The 20,367-nt window shown below is 43.0% G+C and overlaps 1 protein-coding gene across 4 annotated transcripts in view; it reads right to left on the reverse strand.

Moving 5' to 3' along the window:
* Window positions 1-20,367, reverse strand: part of PAX2 (paired box 2) — an 84,116-nt gene that overhangs the window by 6,900 nt on the left and 56,849 nt on the right. For all 4 annotated transcript variants that reach the window (XM_030951236.1, XM_030951238.1, XM_030951235.1 and 1 more), the window contains exons 6-8: window positions 18,836-19,011; window positions 16,901-17,027; window positions 1,827-1,928 (exon numbers count right to left, since the gene is read on the reverse strand). In XM_030951236.1, the coding sequence (XP_030807096.1) occupies window positions 1,827-1,928; window positions 16,901-17,027; window positions 18,836-19,011 (405 nt within the window). The remainder of the gene's footprint in view (window positions 1-1,826; window positions 1,929-16,900; window positions 17,028-18,835; window positions 19,012-20,367) is intronic.

Raw genomic sequence — 20,367 nt, forward strand, 5'->3', positions numbered from 1 at the left:
GATATCCATTTGACCAGAATCATTTTTTTAACTTTGAAGTATAACTTAACTTTTTTTCTGTATAATTCTGTTCCTTTTCTTTTGGGGAATATTTCTGAGTTGCTTTTTTTTTTGAGGACACTACTATCTTATATGCAGCCTCCACATCAAGGAGCTGAAATACCTAATTCTTGCATAAGTGACTCCTGATATTAGTGGTATTAAAAATTGTGTCCCAGTTTAGAAGTCAGTATCCTTGTCTTGAGGACACTAAACTTACATAGCAATTACTGAACAGTTTCTACTCAAAGAGCCAGCTATTTTGATATTATTAATACTTTCTATATGCTGTGACCTCCTATAAGTTTTGACCATAAATGATCTAAATATTGTCAACTGAATTTACCTGCTGTTACTGGAGGGAGTTGTGTGGGGGGTGTTAATTGATCTTATATTGTCTTAGTGCATGTCTGATTCTGGAGCCAAACCACCTTCCTGAATAATTTAGTGTAGGACACGCCCTAAAATTTGCCACTGGAATAGGTTGACCAGAGTAGTTGTGGATACCCAGTCCCTGAAACTGTTCAAGGTCAGGCTGGATGGGGCTTTGCACGTCCCGTAAAGATGTCCACCCATGACAGGGTGGTTGGAACTAGGTGACCTTTAAGGTCTGTTTCAACTCAGGCAGTTCTTTGATTTGTCACTTTAAGATGTTAAGACTTTGACCTGGAAACATTTCCTAAGAGTTGCATTTTCACTGTCCTCACTGATGTTAATGTTCATTTACTATCTGTTCTGAGGTCTGGGTGAGAGTTAAGTTAGGCTTTCCACCCATAAGCCCTGGCAAATCATATGATAATAATATAGGAGCTTTCTGTCCTTAACTTGTTGCTGCTTCAGTTCTGAACTCATCTCTTCAGAGGCAGAGGCTGCAGAATGGGCTGTGTACCTGCCCCTTAATCATCACAACTCACACCCATGGGCCATAAAAAGCAGAAATCAGTGGCAGATGAGTTCTGAGTTCTGAGCTACCATGTCTGAGAAAAGAAAATCCTGCCTCTTCATTTATCTACTGGGGACAACTGTCATCAAAGGAGAGTGGGTAATAGAGCCTGAGGTAATAAACTCCTCAATTGTCCTAGAGTAAATGGTTCTCTCTTCTTCCAAAAGAGTGGGAGAATCCAAATTCTGAGATAAAGTATTTCTCCAAAGCATTGGGTATCAAAGAAAGAGTTTGTCTTTGGATGTAGGATTAGGTTGGTAATTTCTTGGATTGGAGGCACTATTTTACAAACAGGAGGTGGTTAAGTAGTTGGTTGCTAAGAGTGAATAGTTAGTTTCTTGTGAAACGCTGTTAATAATTTCTGAGTTCTTAGTAAGTTTAGGCTATATAGACAGTAGGTCTTCAAATACTGTAGGTATTAAATTGCCATTGATAATTTTCAGCTTGATGGCCATGGATTTAGACAAGAGGTGAGTTGTCACCCTTAGTTAGTGGATAGGTGAGTGTCTTGAGCCATGAGCAGTACATAATAATCTGCATGGGTCATTGGAAAATAATTACATTAGTTAATGAATACTAGGGTTAATTAATTACCAATTAATTGCCACAGGTTATAGCTAGCTAGCTGCCCATAGCAGCAGTGAATCAGTTACTAGGGGGAAAGAGATACGTTACAAAAAGGGTTTTTGGCTACATTGGTTATAGGCTCCTGATGGTTTCTTTATGAAAAGAATAGCTCTTCAAGTCAGCAAAGCAATAGCCAAGCCAGCTGTGAAAGCTCTCACAGTGCTGGTAAGCGTTCAGACATGTGTGCACCATTACTGAGGGTTGGCAGCTGACTTACCAGGAACCATTCCTGCAAGAGTTGATGTTGGGTAGCTGCCTTGTCCAGTTGGGGGAACATGGGGTGGGTAGCCAGGCAAGGTGGTGCTTGCCATATCACGACCTGGAAAGGGAGAGAATCAGGACGGGTGATCAATACAGATAAGATCTTCCAGTATTGTTTTGGTATCATCTCTTGTCCCACTGTCACATGACTTGATAGGCAACTACTGCACAGCCTTCTCTTATGTGAGTTATGTCTACCCACTGAAAATTTTGGGTGAAGATTGGGGCACTTTTGATCTCACACTGTAAGGATGGATGTAAAAACTTAGCTTTGATGAGGCTCAAAAGAATTTGGTTTGATTTTGGATCTATTTTAACTAAATCAAAATGACCCTGATCTGCGCAGAGAGTGGCAGCATATTCATTGCCAGAGTAGCTGAGGTCCTGTCTATATGCAGTGGATGCGGTTCCAAAACTGTGGTGATGTTGCTTTAGGGCATGAGCAATGTGCAAGGCACTGGGAAGTGATCCAAGAGTTTTCTATGCCTGTCTCTCTTCCTACCTTTGCCATTCACCTGCATATGGTTTTAGGCAAGTCACTTTACCTCTCTGTGCTTCTTTTTGTGCTGCAAACTCTTTGGTGCAAGAGCATACTTTTAGTACATTTGCACAGTGCTTAACAGGAGACCAATAATGGTTGGACTCCTTCCAGGTGCTGGTGTACTATATGTAATAATAGGATCATGCAAATTAGTTTGAGTCTCACTTCATTTTTATCACAGGTACAAGTTTTTTGTTATAATACTTTAGGTTGTCATAACTTTTCATCACCAAAGAAGTAGAGAGGGGTATGGATTTAGTGTATGATTGTAGCTTATTTTTCCTCTCTTAGGAAGTGCAGCTGGGGGTTTCTTGGTTGATGCCAGAGGCATTTCCTCATTTGGACTGGTTAGCCTGAAAATGGGCCAGCCAGAAGGGCATTTGCTGTTAGTGCTTATTGCATTTAAATGAACTAAAATAATCTCAGAAGCTGCTGGGAGTTTCAAGCCAAAGCAAAACAAAACAAACAAAGAAAACTAAAACAAAACAAAAAGCTAAATAAATTAAGATAATCTTTCCCCCACAGCTGCTGAGAGATTTACAGCTCAACCTCCAACACTGCCTACTGAGATGTCAGCCTGTTCTAGGCATCAAAAGCCTTTCACATTCCCTCGGTGAACTATAGCTCACCTAGAAGTTTGTGCTATTTGTTATTCTTTTGTTAAATTTTGTCTCTCCTGGCAAGAGTCTGATTCACCTTTAGGAGTGACAGGCTAAGTAAGGCCCATTAACACCACTGGAGTCACAGGAACCATGCTGGGATACGCCAATGAAAGAAGAAGTGTTTGGTTAGCTCTACTACCAGCGGAATGATAACTGATAAAAGCAGGCCCTGGAACAAGCATGAACCTTGGCTGGGGAATCAGAAATAATTAACAGTTACAAGGCAAAGCAAAAACTAATAAGCATGGAACATTAACCTGAAGGGAGGAAGTTTCTCTGGGATGAGGTAGGCTAAAACCAGTGCCATTGCTTTCAGTCTTGAGTAAGGATTACTGAGGTGATTTACTCAAGAAAACAGAAATGCAAGTTCATTCTTTCTTCCAGAAGAGGTTCCCTATCAGTGACTGAAGGTCCTAGCATAGTTTATGTCCTCTTAGACAACCGCTGAGCCATTTTCCAGCCACTCCCCAATACTGATAAAAATAAATACATAATGTATCAGGGATTAATATTCTACACTCTTTTACTCTTTTATTGCCATCATTCCTTTAGTGACTTGTAGCTGTATGTTAAGCTGTATGAATAACACCTAGTAGATGTAGTCATTTTTTTCTCACTTTGGTTTAAGGCAAGAAACTTTTATGCTTAAAATTCTTGTTCTTTTAGTTTCATTTATTGACTAACCTGAGAAATAACAAGTGATGAGTGAGAAAACAGTGTCACTGAAAAGTTAGAGATAACATTATCTAGCTGCAGGCAAAATTAATTCATTTTGACACTTTCATTCAGGTGGGATCACATATACACTCTGCTACTTGATGTGTGCACATATGCCCCTGTGTTTTTATTCAGACATGAGCACACAGAGGTTGATGTTCAAAACTGAGCATGGAAAATGTGTTGGAAAGTGATCATTTATCAGAATCCCAGTCTTGAAAAAGAAGATAACAAACAAGTACTATATCAGTAACATCAGTAAGACTCCCACAGAGAAACTCTTAAAATGCTGTTACATACAAACAGGCCCCTTCCATAACCTTCTCTCATTACAAAGAGGTAGACAGGATTATTAAATTCTTGTACTGCAGGGCTATGGCAAAGCTAGCTCATAACATGCTTCCAACTGCGGCCATTCTTCTTCCTGCAAGAACTTTCTGAGTGAGGAACAGCACTTGAATCACTGTGACATTGTTTGCACTTTTGAACATTTTTGTTTCATGTCTAATTCCCTGTAAGAGTCTTAAGGCATGTGCCTCTCAAGAAACACAGTGCCTTCTAGGCTAGAAGATGGTCATATATAACAGTATCCCCAGATATTTCTACTTCGGAGCCACTTCTTGGCTTAGGAAGTGCCCAGAACTCAGAGGCTCTTACTGGCTGCAGTAAGGTAGGACCAAGATGGTCTTATGAACACAAGCCTTCTTACCTGCTGTTTTCCTACATGGAGGTTTAGAAATGGAAATCTCACGTGACAAGACAAAGGAAGGATATTAAGTCAAAAGAGAAAAATAATATAGGAACATGAAGAAGGCAGAAGAAAGAAATACATTTCTTGAGTATTAGGAAGAAGATATGTTTCTTGAGTATTAGTGTGGTCTGCACTAAGTCTTATCTGTTCTGAAAAAGCCCAGATTACATCCTTTGAAAAATAATCAGTGATCACCCAAGACAATACTCACTATTTCACCCAAGTCACCCCTGAGATTCTGCCGCAATGCTGCTTCTGTCACCTTGCTCAGGAGTTTCCCTTAATACCTACCTGAAACTTGACCTTCCTCCTCATCTTTCCCTCCTGCCTGCTGCTCATAAATGCTGCCATCTTCTGCAACCTATTTCTTCACTTCTGCTCTTCCCTTAAAGGCCACCTCGTTCTGTATTCCTTTGGCTGTAAAACTCAGTCTTTCACACATCCTTCCTGCTCTTGACATTCAGACATGATGCTGGGTTTCTTAACTGCTTGGTCTGCTGTGTGAAGGCACCAGCTCACACTGACACTCCCAAATCAGGTGACTCAAATACTGCGCACAGCGTAGCTGTGGCAGTGCTCACCAACTGCCTGTGTCTATTTGACTTAGTAGCTGCAACCCATGCTGAGCAACCCAGGCGGGCCTAGAGCTGCCTGGGATCTTCACGCTGCTTCATCTGCCATAGGCTAGCACACTGTATTCTGTGCCTGCAGTACTCAGGGACATTATGGCTATTGAGTCAACACAGGATTTTGCGGTATGCATGTTTCTATGCTAAGTCCCAAACCCAATCCAACTGGGACACCCAGTCACTTTGAGGTAGTTACAGCGTATTTTCCCATTTTATTCTAAAAAAGAAGGACAGGCATGAAAAATTTTTGATTCTTCATGGAGCTGAGAACATACACTGCAGATGCAGACCTGGAACGTGGTTGCTCTGGTTCCCACTTGCACTCAAAGAGCTTGCAGCATTTACTTGCCTCCCCATCAGACGAAACTGAACCCCTTGCCTACAGCATCCCCGCTCAGTTTGTGGCCAAGGCCGGTTACCTGCTATCAGAGGCTGGCTGCTGGACTGCCCAAAGTGGGCACCATGATGAAGGAAGGCACTGTAGCAAGGCGTGGACGCATCGTCTGAAAGGGCCATGTGGAAGGGCTGAAGATCAGCCTGCCCAGAGCCGACCGGCGTGGTGGGGGTGAAAGGGGTGAGAGAGGCTCCATGAGGCTCTTGCTTTATACTGAGGGGAGAGGAGAGGTTTTCTGTGGTAGGGTAAGGGATGGACACAGACAGACAAAGGGAACAGGGGAAGGAAGAGGAGGGTGGGGAAGGGAGGAGAGGAAGAACAAAATGGGTAAATGAAAATGGAGTGGTTAAAATCTACAGGGAAATTAATTTTAAAACAAAAATAAAAATAAAAAGACTAGGAGTAGATCAGAGGAGCCAGTGCTGAGACAACAGCAGTAAATGTGCCTGGGGGCTAGGCTCAGATTGCAGGAATGCCTCTGCAGAGCAGCAGGAGATGAGGGGAATGGAGTGCAGTGGCAGAGGGGAGGAATGGGAGGCAAGAAGAGAAGGAGGTGAGGGAGGGAACATGCAGGAGAGGGAGGGCAGGAACAAGCATAGGATTGGGAAGAAGAATGCTCTGAAGCTTTTGTGCTCCCTTTCCTGCTGCTTTTTCTTGCTGGCCAAGGGCATATGAAGATGCTACACTTACACAGTTTGGCCCAAGGAATTGCACCGCTTTTTCTCTTCAAACCCAACGTAACCTTCCTCAGGAGAGTAGCCTTGCTATAAGCATCTATTAAACAGATTGCTGGGTGTAATGGCCAAAGCTTCTCTACTCAAATTTCATAAAAGCTTGACAAAAATGGTATAGCTGGAGTTTGAGGTTAAAATAAAAATGGGACTGTGCAATTAATAGGTGGGTAGACAGATGGATCAATCAATTGATCTTGTTCACAGTGGCACATTTTGGAGATTTAACCATAAAAACAGTCAGGGCTGACTCTGATTGTTCCCAGAGTGTAGTTTTGCCAGATAGATACCTTGACAGAGAGACAAAATGGAAGAGAGGAAATGTGGGGGACTTGTAAAAGATCTAATTTTTATTGTTGTTTGCATTGGGCCTCCATTTCTGATCAATTGAGCTTTGTCACTATTCCTAACTTATCTGCCAAGTAGGATGTTTGAGAATTGGAGAACTCTGTGACCTAAAGCATGGGTACTCCAGAACACCCACTGCTGTTGGGTCAGCAGTAATAGAGTCCTGTATTTGGACACCTGAAAGCAAAGCATGGATGATGTGATCAGATCCAATCCAAATTATCTACCAAACCGTCCATCCTCAGGTAAACAAATTCAAGCCATCTCTCTGCTGTGATGGCAACTATTGCCAATGGCCTATGAAATAAGTTAGTTCTGGTGGTTTTGATTTATACAGAGAAATAGAAATGTGACATATAATTAGGTCATAAATCTGACTTCATTAATGTAGAACTGGCTAATTAATTTTAGGCACCTTGTTGTGAGGCTGTAGTGCTCACCTAGACAATAAAGGGCTGCACAATTTCTCTCTGTGAATGCTGTTTACCCTGAGATATTTGTTTCCTAGAGATTTGCTACCTGGCAAAAATGATAGTTTGCCATCTGTGTTCTACTCCAAGTACTTCTAACATGGGTGGCCAGCAAAGGTCTCTCATCACCAAGATTTCTTTGCAGCAAAGACATACGCTCATGTTTCAGTTACTTGGGAAGGATCAGTCCTGGCCAAGAGGGATACACTTCCTCCTCACTTAGTCTACTAAGTGTAGTCACTGGTATGCTAAGTGAGGATCGTCATTTGTTTTCCCTTTTTGCTACGAAGCTCTGTTTGGCAAGGACCTTTTGTGGAGGATGTGGGGAATGGAACTTGGAGTATCTGGATTTTGTTTTACAGTTAATTGAAGTCCCCAGAATAGGCAGCCCATCAGCACCCAGCTTCTGCCTTTTACAACCATACACTGTCCTACTTGTCCCACTAGTGAGCCTTCATGTGCCAGAGCCAGTCTCTGTAGATCAAGAACCCCCCCAAACTATTTTTCTCCTGCATCCTCTGTCCTCTGCAAGGCAAGGAATGCACAGATTTACTTTCAGACCAAAGAGGCAGAGTCACTACCAGCATTCTGGCAGTGCTTGAAGCCTTTATCCAAATAATGTTGATACAAGATAATTTGGATGACTAGACCTATCTGCAGGCAGAGGCCCAAAAGTTCCCTGGGCTTTCACAGGCTGCGAGTGAAGGGATATTTTTCAAGGAAGTAATTTGGCAGTGATACTTAAATAAACTGGGGACGCTTCAGTCCTGGGCATTTTCCATACTCCTATTTCAACTCTTTTTCTTATACAAGAGACAGCAGGTGTGGGGAGCTGCTGAAGAGGAAAGGGCAGAGAATAAGGTGGACATGGAAGCGTGGGTGGGCAGAAGCGAGAGGTGCTATGGGCAGGGGTTAATCCTGTTTGCACAGCCCCCAGGCACGTTGGGTTTCCTAGTCCCTCCCCTGCTTTATTTCTCTTTTAAAGCATGGAATTTTCAGCTATAATCCTTCCTAAACCGCAGCATTTTTCAGGCGCTCTGTGTAAGTGAAACCATAATCTCTGGTAAAACAGACTGCTTAAGCTGCTGTAGCATTAGGCCAATCTGATCCAGCCCCTGGATTTCCGCTCTGCCCAGCCACCACAGAGAGGATTTCAGCCTGAAAGACTGTGTAAAGCCCTTGCAATGGGAACAACAGTGCTAGGCCTTGCCTTGCAAAGCTGGGAAGGGTTAAGGGACCAGGAGCTATTTGTCCCAATGTTGTGAGGCTGTTAAAACCCCTGTCAGACTCACAGCGGAGATGAGCCCAGCCCTCTCTTGAACACATCAAGGCTTATGAAGAAAAATTCCTCACACCTTCCAGAGCCGTCGCCACTTACTCAGTGTGTGGGGGGATAAAGAAGTCAACGGTAACATGGCAAAGAGACTTGAACACAATAATGCTAAACACTATTCTCTCTGATAGTGCAAAGGAGGCGAGGATAAGGTCAGACAGCGAATGATTGCACAACCAAAACTCAGACTTATATGTGTCTATTTATCTGTCTATCTTTCCCTCTACACTCTGCAACTGCACAGACATAATTTATATCCCATGTATCTTTACTGATGGATGGCATTTACCATTTTTTACTCCTTTGTTGTCCAACTCTCCACTGACTAAAAGCACCTGAATTCTGTCTCTGGTATAACTCCTGCCACTGCTATGCTGGAATAATTGCCCCAGTAGTGAATTATAGCTCCAAAGCATGTCACTGTATATGAAATCAATTGATTGATCTATCTATCCACCTGTGAATGGCACAGTCTCATTTTTCATTTTAACCACCTCAAACTTCAGCTGCATCTTTTATATTTTCAATTTTGATTTTCTCTATTCTCTAATTCTTTCATATTTGTGATGGAGAACTTGCCTCTGCCTATCCCAAGTCCCACTACTGCCAGCAAGCATTGTGGCTTGTCTATGTTTTGTTGGGGAGTGTTTCTTAGAAAGGCTCCTTCAGCGAATCCCAAGGTATATCTTTCTCTTACGGCTGGAATACCAACCTGAAATCAAATGGGAGGGGAGTGGAGTGAGTTTGCAACCCCTTTCCAAATCAGCAGAAATCTATTCCTGCCCCAGTCTCCTTTATTCTTCTAAAAGGCAAACAATATTTTTGTTTATAGGTGGCAAAAAAAATATCACCCACTGTCATGATGGGGGAAACTTGAAAGTCATCAGGGTGGGGATATAGCTGGAAACATAGCAGAGGACAACATTTTGTGAATCACCTACTCCTCTCTTTCTGACTGTATTTTCTGAGTTATGGTTGTTTTTATTCCATTCTAGCCCTCTCCTCTGTTATTTTGTCGGAGAGCAAGAACTAGTGATCTCTAGCCTAAATTCCTACTGTGAATGAAGGGATTTTGGCCAGACAGAGTGAGAGGAAGATTCACAGCTTTGGGTTCCTATGGAGACTCATCTCAGCTTTTATCATGCTCTCTGCTGCTGAAGGGAAGGGAAGTGGGGTGGGGATTGGTTGGAGGACTACATAAGCTGCTTGTTTTTCATTGCTGGTTTCCTGGAGGATAAGCTATCTGCATCCAGTGCTCCTTTTCTTTATAGTACACAAAGAATACCAAGATGGCACATCCATGAATGAGGGATGGCTCTCACACACCCACTCAAATCCACTTACCATCTTGACAATGTTTCCTGTTCTTTGTCTTTTCCTGAGGTCTCTATCAAATATATGTATGACACCAGTGTCCCACCCTTTACAACACATATCCTTACAGCATTGCTTAGGGATCACTCTTTTATCTGTGAGGAACTGAGCCCAGAGAAGAATACTCAAGTTTGTGTAGGGGCCCTGTGCCAAAGCTGAATCTTATCTCCGGTGTTTTGAATTCTATCCTTGCACCCACCTCTGAAACATCTTTTTCTGTATTTGTGTTCTCTATTCCTTAGAAAAGTTTCATTGTGGTAAACAGAATGGGACTGGGTCCTCAGAACTCATAGACTGGTGAGTTTACACTATAGGCAGTGGAGTTACATCACTTTCTCCCTTGTGGTGATCTTGCCTCCAATTCCAAAAGCCATACAAAAGACCAGACAGGACTACCACAGCATACTGTTCCTTTTGCTTACTGTCGTATCAGAATAACCACTTTTTCTATTCTTAGTTTCCTAGGTTTTCTGTTGTGAGAGCATTTTTCAAGTTGCACATAAAATAAATACTGTCCTGTGTTTTTTCTCTTCTCTGATCATAACAGACCTTTGCTAGAAGAACTTACAGGTGTCCTATGATTAGCCTGCTTCTCATTATACCTTTCTTGTCTTCCTACTGACTGGAGAGTGTGCCTTGTGTGTTCAGGTTTTTTTTTTCTGTTTGTGCACACATTCACCCATGTTCATAACAAACTTGGGCTGCTTTCCCCTAAGAGTCAATGCTGTTGTGACATCACATCCCACGTCAAATTTTGTAATGTATTTTCAGTATTTTTTCATTAAACTGAATATTATAAATCTAGATTTTATGTCTGGTCTGATCTGATCAGCTGCTGCTTTCCAAGTAAACTGACATGCTAACTCTGTATATTACTTTGAAGAGTAAATTTTATACCCTTCATATAGAGTAAAACATGGAGCTTCCAGTAGACCTATGATCTGGACATACTCTTTGAAGCTACTTGAATACTAATTAATCACTTGGGAACTCTACTGGGGCCTATTTCATGTGGCTCTCAGTACATTTGTTTAAAGATGGAGCTGAAGAGGGAAGATATGCTTTGAAGTCCTGGGTGGAGGGGAGAAAGACATGCATGCAACTTGTGCATTTGACAAACAGAGAAGTTCAGTGGAGTTTATATTGTCGCCTTTCTTGAGTCCCAGCCCATTGGATTTGGCAAGTTCTACCCGTCTTGAAATGTAGCATGTGCTTATTCCTTGCTGTTTTGTGACTTGAGTGTTGCCTCTTAAACGAAATACTTTTGAAATATATACTAGGCAATGCAAAACCTGTTAGTTTTTCATGCAGTCCTCATTATAGGTAACTCCAAGGTTCCATCATAATGGTATTTTACTGATCACAAGACAGGATAGATCTTCCTTGGTAGCCCACAGCAGTGGTAAACTTAAAAACATGGGACAAACATTACTCTAAGCTCTCAATTTCTCTGAAAGACTGCAGTGGGCAATTTTGGTTGTACAAAAAGTGGGCATGATTGAATCCAGTACAGTTGATAGACACCAAAAGTTATTAATATCTGCTTAACTCAGGTATAAAGCACAGTCTTTGCTACACTGGGCAAATGTATACATCGCAAGAATTTTCATCAAAATCATACTCATTGGATCCTTCATTTAACCTCAGAAGAAAAGGCAAAACTTAAATTGCTGGAAAGACAATATAATACAATTATTTTCTCTAAAAAATCCCCTTTTGTCCAGCAACATAGAGTGTGGCAGCCTGCAATGCTGCCTCTTGCTGAAGAAAATTGGACTGGGAAGGCCAGTTCACTGCTATTGTCATTATATGACATTATTTTCACTCACTGCTATTGTCCACTTAAATGCTAATTTAAGGAAAGCAAAGATATTATTTCTTTTAGGCCCATCCATTTCTGTGTTCTTCAGTTGAATATGCCTTTAGAGCCCACCAGCTGCTTTTTTCAGCATCATGAAGTTACTGTCAGTGAAAATTCCACTGAATGCATACAAATAGTTTATGTGATTCCTTCCCCTTCACCCCTGTTCCTGTCTGTTTCAGGGATCATTCATCTGATCATCTATCACTCTCAGCCATTTGGTCCCAGAGAAGAATAGTAACACCTTTTGCTTTTACAAATTCCTTGACTAGATAAGGAGATGCTATCTCTTCTTAAAGAGGGGAAACGGTTGATTAAACTTGGAGGTCCTGTGGACTTCTGCTTTTGCCAGTTCCTCATCTTCAATATGAGAGGCTTGCTCACAGAAAGTACTACCTTCATTTTAGTGAGGCAGGGTAGTAACAACCTTGTAGCAGACACATGAATGATTATCATATTCCATTTTCAGGGCACTGGAGCACCCAGAGCTGTGCCAAGAGGCTGTTTGAGTGCTGCTGACTGCAGCCCTGCTGCTGGGCTGATGGGTGGGGTCAGCATTTGAGATCTGGCATCACCAAAGCCAACTTGGGCCCCCCAGCAGTTTGCTAAACAGATTTTTATGTCAGATGAGTCAAGCCCGGACCAGGGCCATTGCTTGCTGGTATCAGAGGCTAAAGTAGACTGGAGTAAGGCAGGGATTTTTCACCAGTACAAACAAGGAAAAGGAGAAGGAAATACTTCCCCTCTCACTGTAACGTTATAAGTACAACTGAATGTAATGGTCAGTTTTAGTCATGATTTAAAACAGCAAGCTGGATCAACTTGTTTTACATTTCCACTGTGAGGCTGTTTGCTACAAGCTTGAATTTTATGAGAGGTAACAGATATTTTGACAAATACAAAATTCACCCTAAACATAGTTATTTCAGTTTTTGCTAAGTAGATGGCTGAATTATGTGCACATTTATTTAAGCAATTATGTCGTTTAATATAATTTGTCTTCACATATTATTACATGGCAAAATAGTGAATGATGAGTCCATATTATTATTTTATTAGATTATTAACTTTTTACTTGTTATCTGTGTCAAGTTATATTTGGATGGAAATTAGAATTAAATTAAAAACAGTATTTGTAATTATTCATGCTAATTAAATAAAATGACCATAAGTTCCCTGACTTCCTAAATATATTAGAACAGAAAAAGCAAGCTTTTCAAAGCAGGTTTTGCCTTTAAAAATTATTTATTAACTGGAGGGAAGGATAGCTATAAGGAGGAATTTGGATTGGTTTAAGAACCCTATTTTAAAAATAATAGATTTCATTCTTTCCTACCAACTCTAATTCACTTAATTTGAGGAAAACTAATGTTCCTGCTTTTTTCAAATCTGAGTTTGTTTCTTCATTTTAAGTGACCAGGTATTGAACTGAACAAAATTCTCTTTGGTTCCCTCGCTAATCTGAAATGAAGGAAATAGCAACTGCAGGAGGCTAAAGTTCTCAAAGGATTGTTTAGCATTTCAGAAAATCTTTCCAAGTGTCTAGCCAGTGATTTCCCCATGATTAGCATCACTGCTTTCCTGAAAATCAGATTCTGTTTGAATACTACTTTATGTCTTGCAGGTATAGCAAGTATCCTTTTTTGTCAGTAATTCCAACATTTTTGCATACATTCATGTCTGAATTAAAAAATAAACTGAAAAAACCCTGATTGTATGCCAGAGAGGGGAGGTCTGGAGGAAGGTAAAATCCATGAACTTTTTTCTCTCTCTGAATCTTCACAGGACAGTTGAAAATTTCTGCATTGTCTGTTCCGTATGAAGGACAGCAGGGTAGGTTTCCTAGCCTAGTGTCCAGCAAGTCACTAAGTGACAACTCATTCATGGACATTCCTTGAACATATTTAATAGGGAGAGATAAGGATGACCTGTTTGCTCCATAGTAAAAAAATGGTTTTGTTTACTTGCTTTCAGAGATTTGAGTAATAAATGAGCCATCTAAGATGTATTAGTAGAATAATTGTCTGAAAGGGAGTGTTTGATACTGGCCATACTAGGCAAGGCTGGGCTGTACACAGCTGGGGTGCTAAGCTGTGTCTTTGAATGGATGCCCAGGACTTTGGGGAAGGCCTTCTGGCCAGTTGAAGAGGAGGCTGCCTGTTTTGCAGAATTTCCAGCTCTTCAGTTCCAAGAAGCTCCCAGACAGATAAAGGGACTTCAGCAACACCATTCCTTAACTATCTCACTACATTTCATGATCTTAGGTAGCTAGAGATTGTTGAGGGTTTGATGGCTTTTGGAGGGGTGAGGTCTCAGAATGGTGTGAGCTGAAAGAGCTTGCTGAGGATAGTTAGTCATAAGCCAGAGAGAAGGACTTTCTCTGAAGTCTTCAGAAAGGAAGACTTTCTGAAGACTGTATGATCTGGTATCATAGAGCTGTGGTTTGGAAAGACCTAGTAATATGTTTTTCTGTCTGGGAAGACTAAGCTGGGGAGACTTGCCTGTAGACTGAAGCTCTAAATCTCACATTGTGAAGGGACTCCACACAGAATTTGTACCTTGAATGGGTAGGTTTGTTTCACATTTGTGTCAGGTATCACCTGAATTCACAGACTGCCCTGGACATTTTGTGAGGCATTTCAAGGATGATATCATAGCAGCAAAAGAGGCACCCAGCAATTCAATACTCAATATTACTCCAATATCCCCTCCTGGGATCAGGAGCTGAGTGATACCAAAGAAATCTGTCTGCCTCTTCCTTAATTTCCTAGCTGGGGTAGATTAGGAGGCAGGACTGAGTTCTTCACATCTCTGGTCCTTCCTGAAAGCATTGCCCAGCCCCATAGCAAACATATAATGAATCATTCATCTTTAATAGATTATGCAAATTGAGAACATCAGATTAATGAAGATCAATACCTGCAACCATTTAATTGCCAGCAAAAACATTTTAAGAATGAGCATTATCTGAAGTCCTTTCTTGGGTAATAGCACCATTAATCCAAACATTGGATCCTGGCCTAAGTGTACAGGAAAAATTCTTCTCCCCTCTTCCCCTGATGCCTTTCAGGTTGTTGAGGGGCTTTTTCTTCCCCTTTTCATTTCCAGTTTCTGAGTTTCTCCATCATTACCACCAGTGAACAGCTCCCAGTGCTAATAGTTCTGCTTTTGTTACTCTGCACTGATTGAAATGTCGCATACAGATTGAGATGTTAGTGCTAAGTTGCCACCTGGGAATGTCAAGCTGGGTCTGAAATGAACTTTTCTCACTCTTGGATCCAGATGGATCAGATGGGGATGTTCTCAAGCTGAGCTGGGAGTGTGGCAGAGAACTGAGTAGGGGTAGCACAGGGTGGGAGGGCCATGAAGAAAATTTTTTTCCTCAGCCTACAGTCTCTTCTGTGAGACCAAATCTGTCTCATGCTGTACCCTTGTGAGAGTCATGTCCAAGTCTTGTTTAGTGTCCCAGCCTTTAGGAAGCCTCCTCTCACATTGACAAGCTAGAATGCACCATCTTCAATTAGGCAAAAGGACTAAAAAGAACTATTTTCATGGCTTCTTTGAATCTTAAACTCTGATTGTGGACACATCACCTTTACATTTAGCTGTGGGGATTTGCCTTGCTCTCCTACTGGCTTTGCCCCTCAAAGACAAGAAGATATTTCCTGTAAGAGATGTGAATCTGCTAAACAGTAGATGAACGACAGCTGAGTTTTGCAAATACAAAGAAAGGTAGAACACTTTTGCCACAGCTAAGCCATTTTTTTTCTGGTTGGCTAAAAAACTGCATATCTACAAGGACTCTGAATCAAGCCTGATAGCTGTAAAAGCCATGAAAAAGGTCTGGGATGTCATACTTTCTAGACGTTTCCTGAATAATATAGTTCATCTCCCATGTTCTCCATGAGATTTTGCAGACATACTGGATGTCCTCTGTGTTTGAGTTAACTGTTACTAATCCTGCCAGTCCCAAAGTTCTCGGTAGCCAAAAGTTGCATGCAACAATATGCATTTGCTCAATGTTTGCTGAACAAGCAATGACAGCCTGCCTCAGCCATGAGCTGCCCTGACATCAGGGGCTATTATCTGGGACTTCTGCAAGAAAAAATTGAGATACATACTCCAATGCTCTTGATTCTGTGCCATCAGAGGAAAATTTTTTGGTCAAGGGACAAGAAGCTTCTTCCCTTGCTAACAGGACTTAGACCTTTGTCATGAGTTGTTTCTCAACTTCTGCCACGAGGTTTCTAGAGGGGCTACAAAAGTTGTCGAATAAGGGGAATATTCCAAACAGGGGCAAGTCACTTGAGCCTTGCAGCCTCTTTAGCTACCCAGGAGGAGATGTGCAAGTGTGGTAGCTGTGTGAGCAGCCACCGATGGCAACCAAGGCCTCGAGAAGAAGGGCTGTGACACCAGAATATTTCCTTACGGCTCTAGACAGACACAGGATAGGCAGCCTACACCAGTATCAGGACAGTGTTGGAGTGACCTGTGGCCTCAGGCCAAACTGTGCCACTCAGGTTCTGCATGTGCTACCAGCAAAAAGAAGTTTCAGTGAAGCATCTGCTACAGGGGTTGCTTCTTATTTCTCTGCGTCCCAATTTGTCTGCTTTCATGTGCTTGCTCACAGTTTCTACTCTCCCAGACACACTTGAGTTTAATGTGCCCAGGCATGAGGAAAGGCTGTGAACAAATTTTTTTGCCAGCTTTCCTAAGAGACTCATGGATTTAAGGAGGAGGGAGTTTAGCAGTTGCAGTTCAGCAGATCTCAGTTTTTAATTTGCAAATGCCCCTTCCAAATGCCAGGGCTGAATAAAACTTAAACTATTATTTCTCCAAAAGAAAACCAAGTGGAGATCATGGGTAAGCCATGACCCCGTTGTTCTCAGATACCAAGGAAAAAAATCACAGTGCATATTTGGACATATTTGTTCTCCACCAACATCCCAACCTTAAGCCCCATCTGGGCACACAAGTTTGTGAATGACATCTGGGTTTGCCTATCTTTGAGTCACACCTGGACACATCTAAGTGTACCCAAAACTGCCAACACTCTGAATTTCAAACTTCTATTGAACCCTTATGTTCGCCACAGTCTTTCTGTCTCTTTCCTTGTTTGCCACAGAGGGGTATCTTGCATTAGCAGAAAAAGCAGAAGCTAATGGTGATGAGGGAAATAAATAAAAAGCTTGGTTCTGCTGTTTGGTCAGGCAGCTTACCGGTCACCACAGGGTACGTCTGGGGTCCTGACACATTTGTCCCCAGGTCTGGGTTAGCAGAGGTGGATAGACTTGATTTGACTTCATCGAGACCAGGGGTCAGAGCTGGGAGGGAGTACTCATTACCCTGGGGAAGAGAGGAGAAAGACAGCTCGCTATTGATGTGATGGGAGAAAGGGAAGGGTGTACAGATGGGGGGGAGGAAGAGGAGAGATGCAAACCCTTGCACAGATGGAAGAGGAGGAGGAGGAAATGGAGAAGATAAAGTGACAAGAAGGTTGAGGGGGACGAGGAGGGGGTATCCTAGGATGAACTATCCCACCTGCCTGCTTGACAGTGTGAAGGGGAAGAGAGGTGAGGGATCTGGCCTGTTATTTGTGGTATGGCTGAGCCCTCATTTGATGCTGTGGGGATGGGGGTGGCTGTCTGTGCCAGCCCATGGGAAAAGAAAGGGGAAATCCACATCCCCTCCTCTTGGCTGAGTGGAGATGGGAGGTGTTTGCCCTGGTGACAAGGACAGCTGGGGCATAGGACTACAATGACATGACTAGGACAGGCAGGCTGTAGGAAGCAGCCAGTGTTGGCTCACTGTCGCCAGGGTCTCTGCCTGGGTCGCCTGTCTCCCCTCCACTGTTACCTCTGTCCTAGCTTTTTAAAAACAAAGGAGCCTCATCCCTGGCCTCTGTCACTCTGTGCATTGGGGTATGAAATTGGGGAGGGGGGAGCCACATGGCTAACAGAAGGGTGGGAGGGGGAGAGCCATTGAATCTGAAAGGGTGTCCTGTCCGAAAGGCTCTGGTAATTGCCTTTTTATTGTGGCAGCCTCCAGACCAGACGCGGGAGCTGGAGAAACCAGGAAGGCTACAAAACAGCAGGAAAAGTTGCTCTGATTAATATTACGTTAAATTAAAACTGATTTTCTGCTCTTTCTCCTCTGGTTTTTTCCATGCACTTCCCCAGCCCCCTCCCAACATCTTCCCCTCCTCCAGCAGGTTCCACGCATGCTGCCCCCTCCCCGCCCCTGTCCCTGCTTGGCTAGGACTGCCTAGTCATTTCCAATTCCTTCTTGTATTGATCTTCCTGTAGAAATCAGTTTTGTAATTAGCTGCAAATTAGGCCTTCTACTGGGGGTGAGCCTGCCCCCTGATTTATCACCAGAGTAATTCGCTGTGATCGGAGAGAAATTAAAATGAACTCAATTAGGCTTTGGATTTGCTTTATGGGCCCTGCTCAGAGTTTCAGGGGGAAAAATGACTGTGCTGGTGCTTAATAGTCTAATGAAAGTAAATAAAGGTTATTCATTGTAATAAACCCAGGGACTCTGGGATGAAGGGAGTCCACAGCCAACCTCTCCTTCTCTTCCTTTGTTGGTTTATGGCTTGGGGCGGTTTAAAAAGACTTTTGATTTTCATTTTATTAAGACAAACAGCTTTTGGGATAAAAGGCTGGGAGAGCGGGGGAGTAAAGAAAAGGTGGGCAGAGCTGCAGAAGTGTGGAAAACTATGTTGGAGATAGGAGTTGAGTGGCAGCTTTGGGCCATGAAGGAAAATGATCCATTTAAACCCAACCCTGTGGCTCCAGTGTGATCTCCGGGTGCAGGAGTTTCTATGCAGTGCTGTCTGCCAGTGAACATGGATGGGGGTAGGCATGTTCATGGCAAGGTACAGACACGTCTGTGTGGAGAGGGAAGAGTGGTCATGGGGACGTAGGGAGAGCACAGTGTGCACGTTTATGGCAAGTTTACCAGAGGAGGTAAAGCTTGTGTAGACACACAGTGATACAGTTACAAATAGACAGGGCTGTAAAAGGTATGTGCAATAACAGGTCAGCGTCAGAGCAAGGGACAGAGAGGAGGAGAGGGATTTTGGTGAGGAAATCTCCTTGCCATCATCCTCGCAGTGCCTGTGGGTTCCCATTACCAGGCCAGGCCCTCACCTGCTCAGATTTGATGTGCTCTGATGTTTGAAAGACGTCAGGGTAAGAAGGACGCTCAAAAACTCGATCTAAAGCTTCCAGCTGCTGCTGGGTGAAAGTGTCGCCACGAAGGTGCTTCCGCAAACTGTCCACGCTGCTCTGGGAATCTCCATTGGGAACTGAGCCCTCGGATACATCTGCAGGGCACACACAGAGAAAATAGGGAGTTAGCACCACCCTGGCTTGGATTGGTAATGGAGGCAGGACAAGGACAGGGCAGGAAAGAGGGAGGCTCTGTGCCTCCACCCAGGTAGCTGTGCCACTCCTGAGGAAAGAGGAGGCTGCAGGGGTCCAAGAGGAGCCCCCTCCTCTCTGACGGAGTGGCCAGGCTGCTCCAGTGGGTTCTGTGGGATTCTCCTGCCCGGGATGAGTGAGGCTGTGGAGAATGGTGCTTAGCTCAGAGATGAGTTTCGGTTCCACTGATTTTCAGTGTTAAAAATTGCCAAATCTCCACTGCCGAGCATAAAATGGGAGCAAAGCACAGCGATTAGCATCGCTAGAAGACCACTGGAGAGGCAGTTCACAGAGAAACAAGAGTGCTGAGGATGGGCTGTAGTGGAGAGGACTGAGGGAGCCTGCAATGGGAAAAAGGCTCTCTTACAGTTTGGAGGGGAGCTAGTCTCTGTTGTAGCTCCCCAGTCCTATGAGCTGCTATCACTGTTCTAATTTCATCTGATCATATCATAGATAAGCCTTTCATTCCCCTTAGATAACAGGGAAATCTGGTTTCTGACTCTGTGTTTCACCAGAGACCAATCTCTCCCTGTGGGGCAGCTGTCCCATCCAACATATGTTGGTTTCTGTCCCATTCACCTATGTGTAGCTTGTGATTTATCATGACCCATATCTCTTTTATAAAACTCCCTCCAAAATGAGATGAATAGTTGTCTCTGCCAGTCTCCCTTCTTATCCAAAATGAATTATTGTATTACAAAACCTAAGTGGGAATTACAAAATTCCCACCTGCTCAGTGGGATTCAGCCTTCCTTGAATTACTTTGTTCTTTCTAGGAATATAGCTGCTTTCTGGTAGAAGCTTCACTGGAAGTGCATCTCTGTCCCTACAACAGCCCTCTGACACAGTCCAACCTCACAGCAGTGCCTCCTGGCATGCTCCAGGGTGTCTCTCTTTCTGTTGTGCCATCTCATGTCTCTTACAGCCCGTTCATCCTTTCTGCTGCGAGTCAGTTATAAATGCCCTGCCCCATCCAAAGTGATTTTTTTCCTGTGATAAACCATCTGATCACCTATCTGGGTTTGGGTTTGGTATGTTTTTTTCCTCTGTTATCCCCCAACTCAAATGAGGTGCATTTTTCTCTGTTATAACCCCTTTTTATCTAGAGTAAGTCTCCTGCTATTAGCATCTGTCATATCCAAGGTGAGTCTGTCTGTTATAACCTCCTGTCCCAGCTGAAGTGAATCTTCCTCTGTCATAATCCCTCATCTCATCTAAGGCAAGTCTGCTCATTATAATCTCCTCCAACTGTGCTGAGT

Source organism: Camarhynchus parvulus, chromosome 6 (assembly GCF_901933205.1).
Source record: "Camarhynchus parvulus chromosome 6, STF_HiC, whole genome shotgun sequence".
Lineage (NCBI taxonomy): Eukaryota > Metazoa > Chordata > Aves > Passeriformes > Thraupidae > Camarhynchus > Camarhynchus parvulus.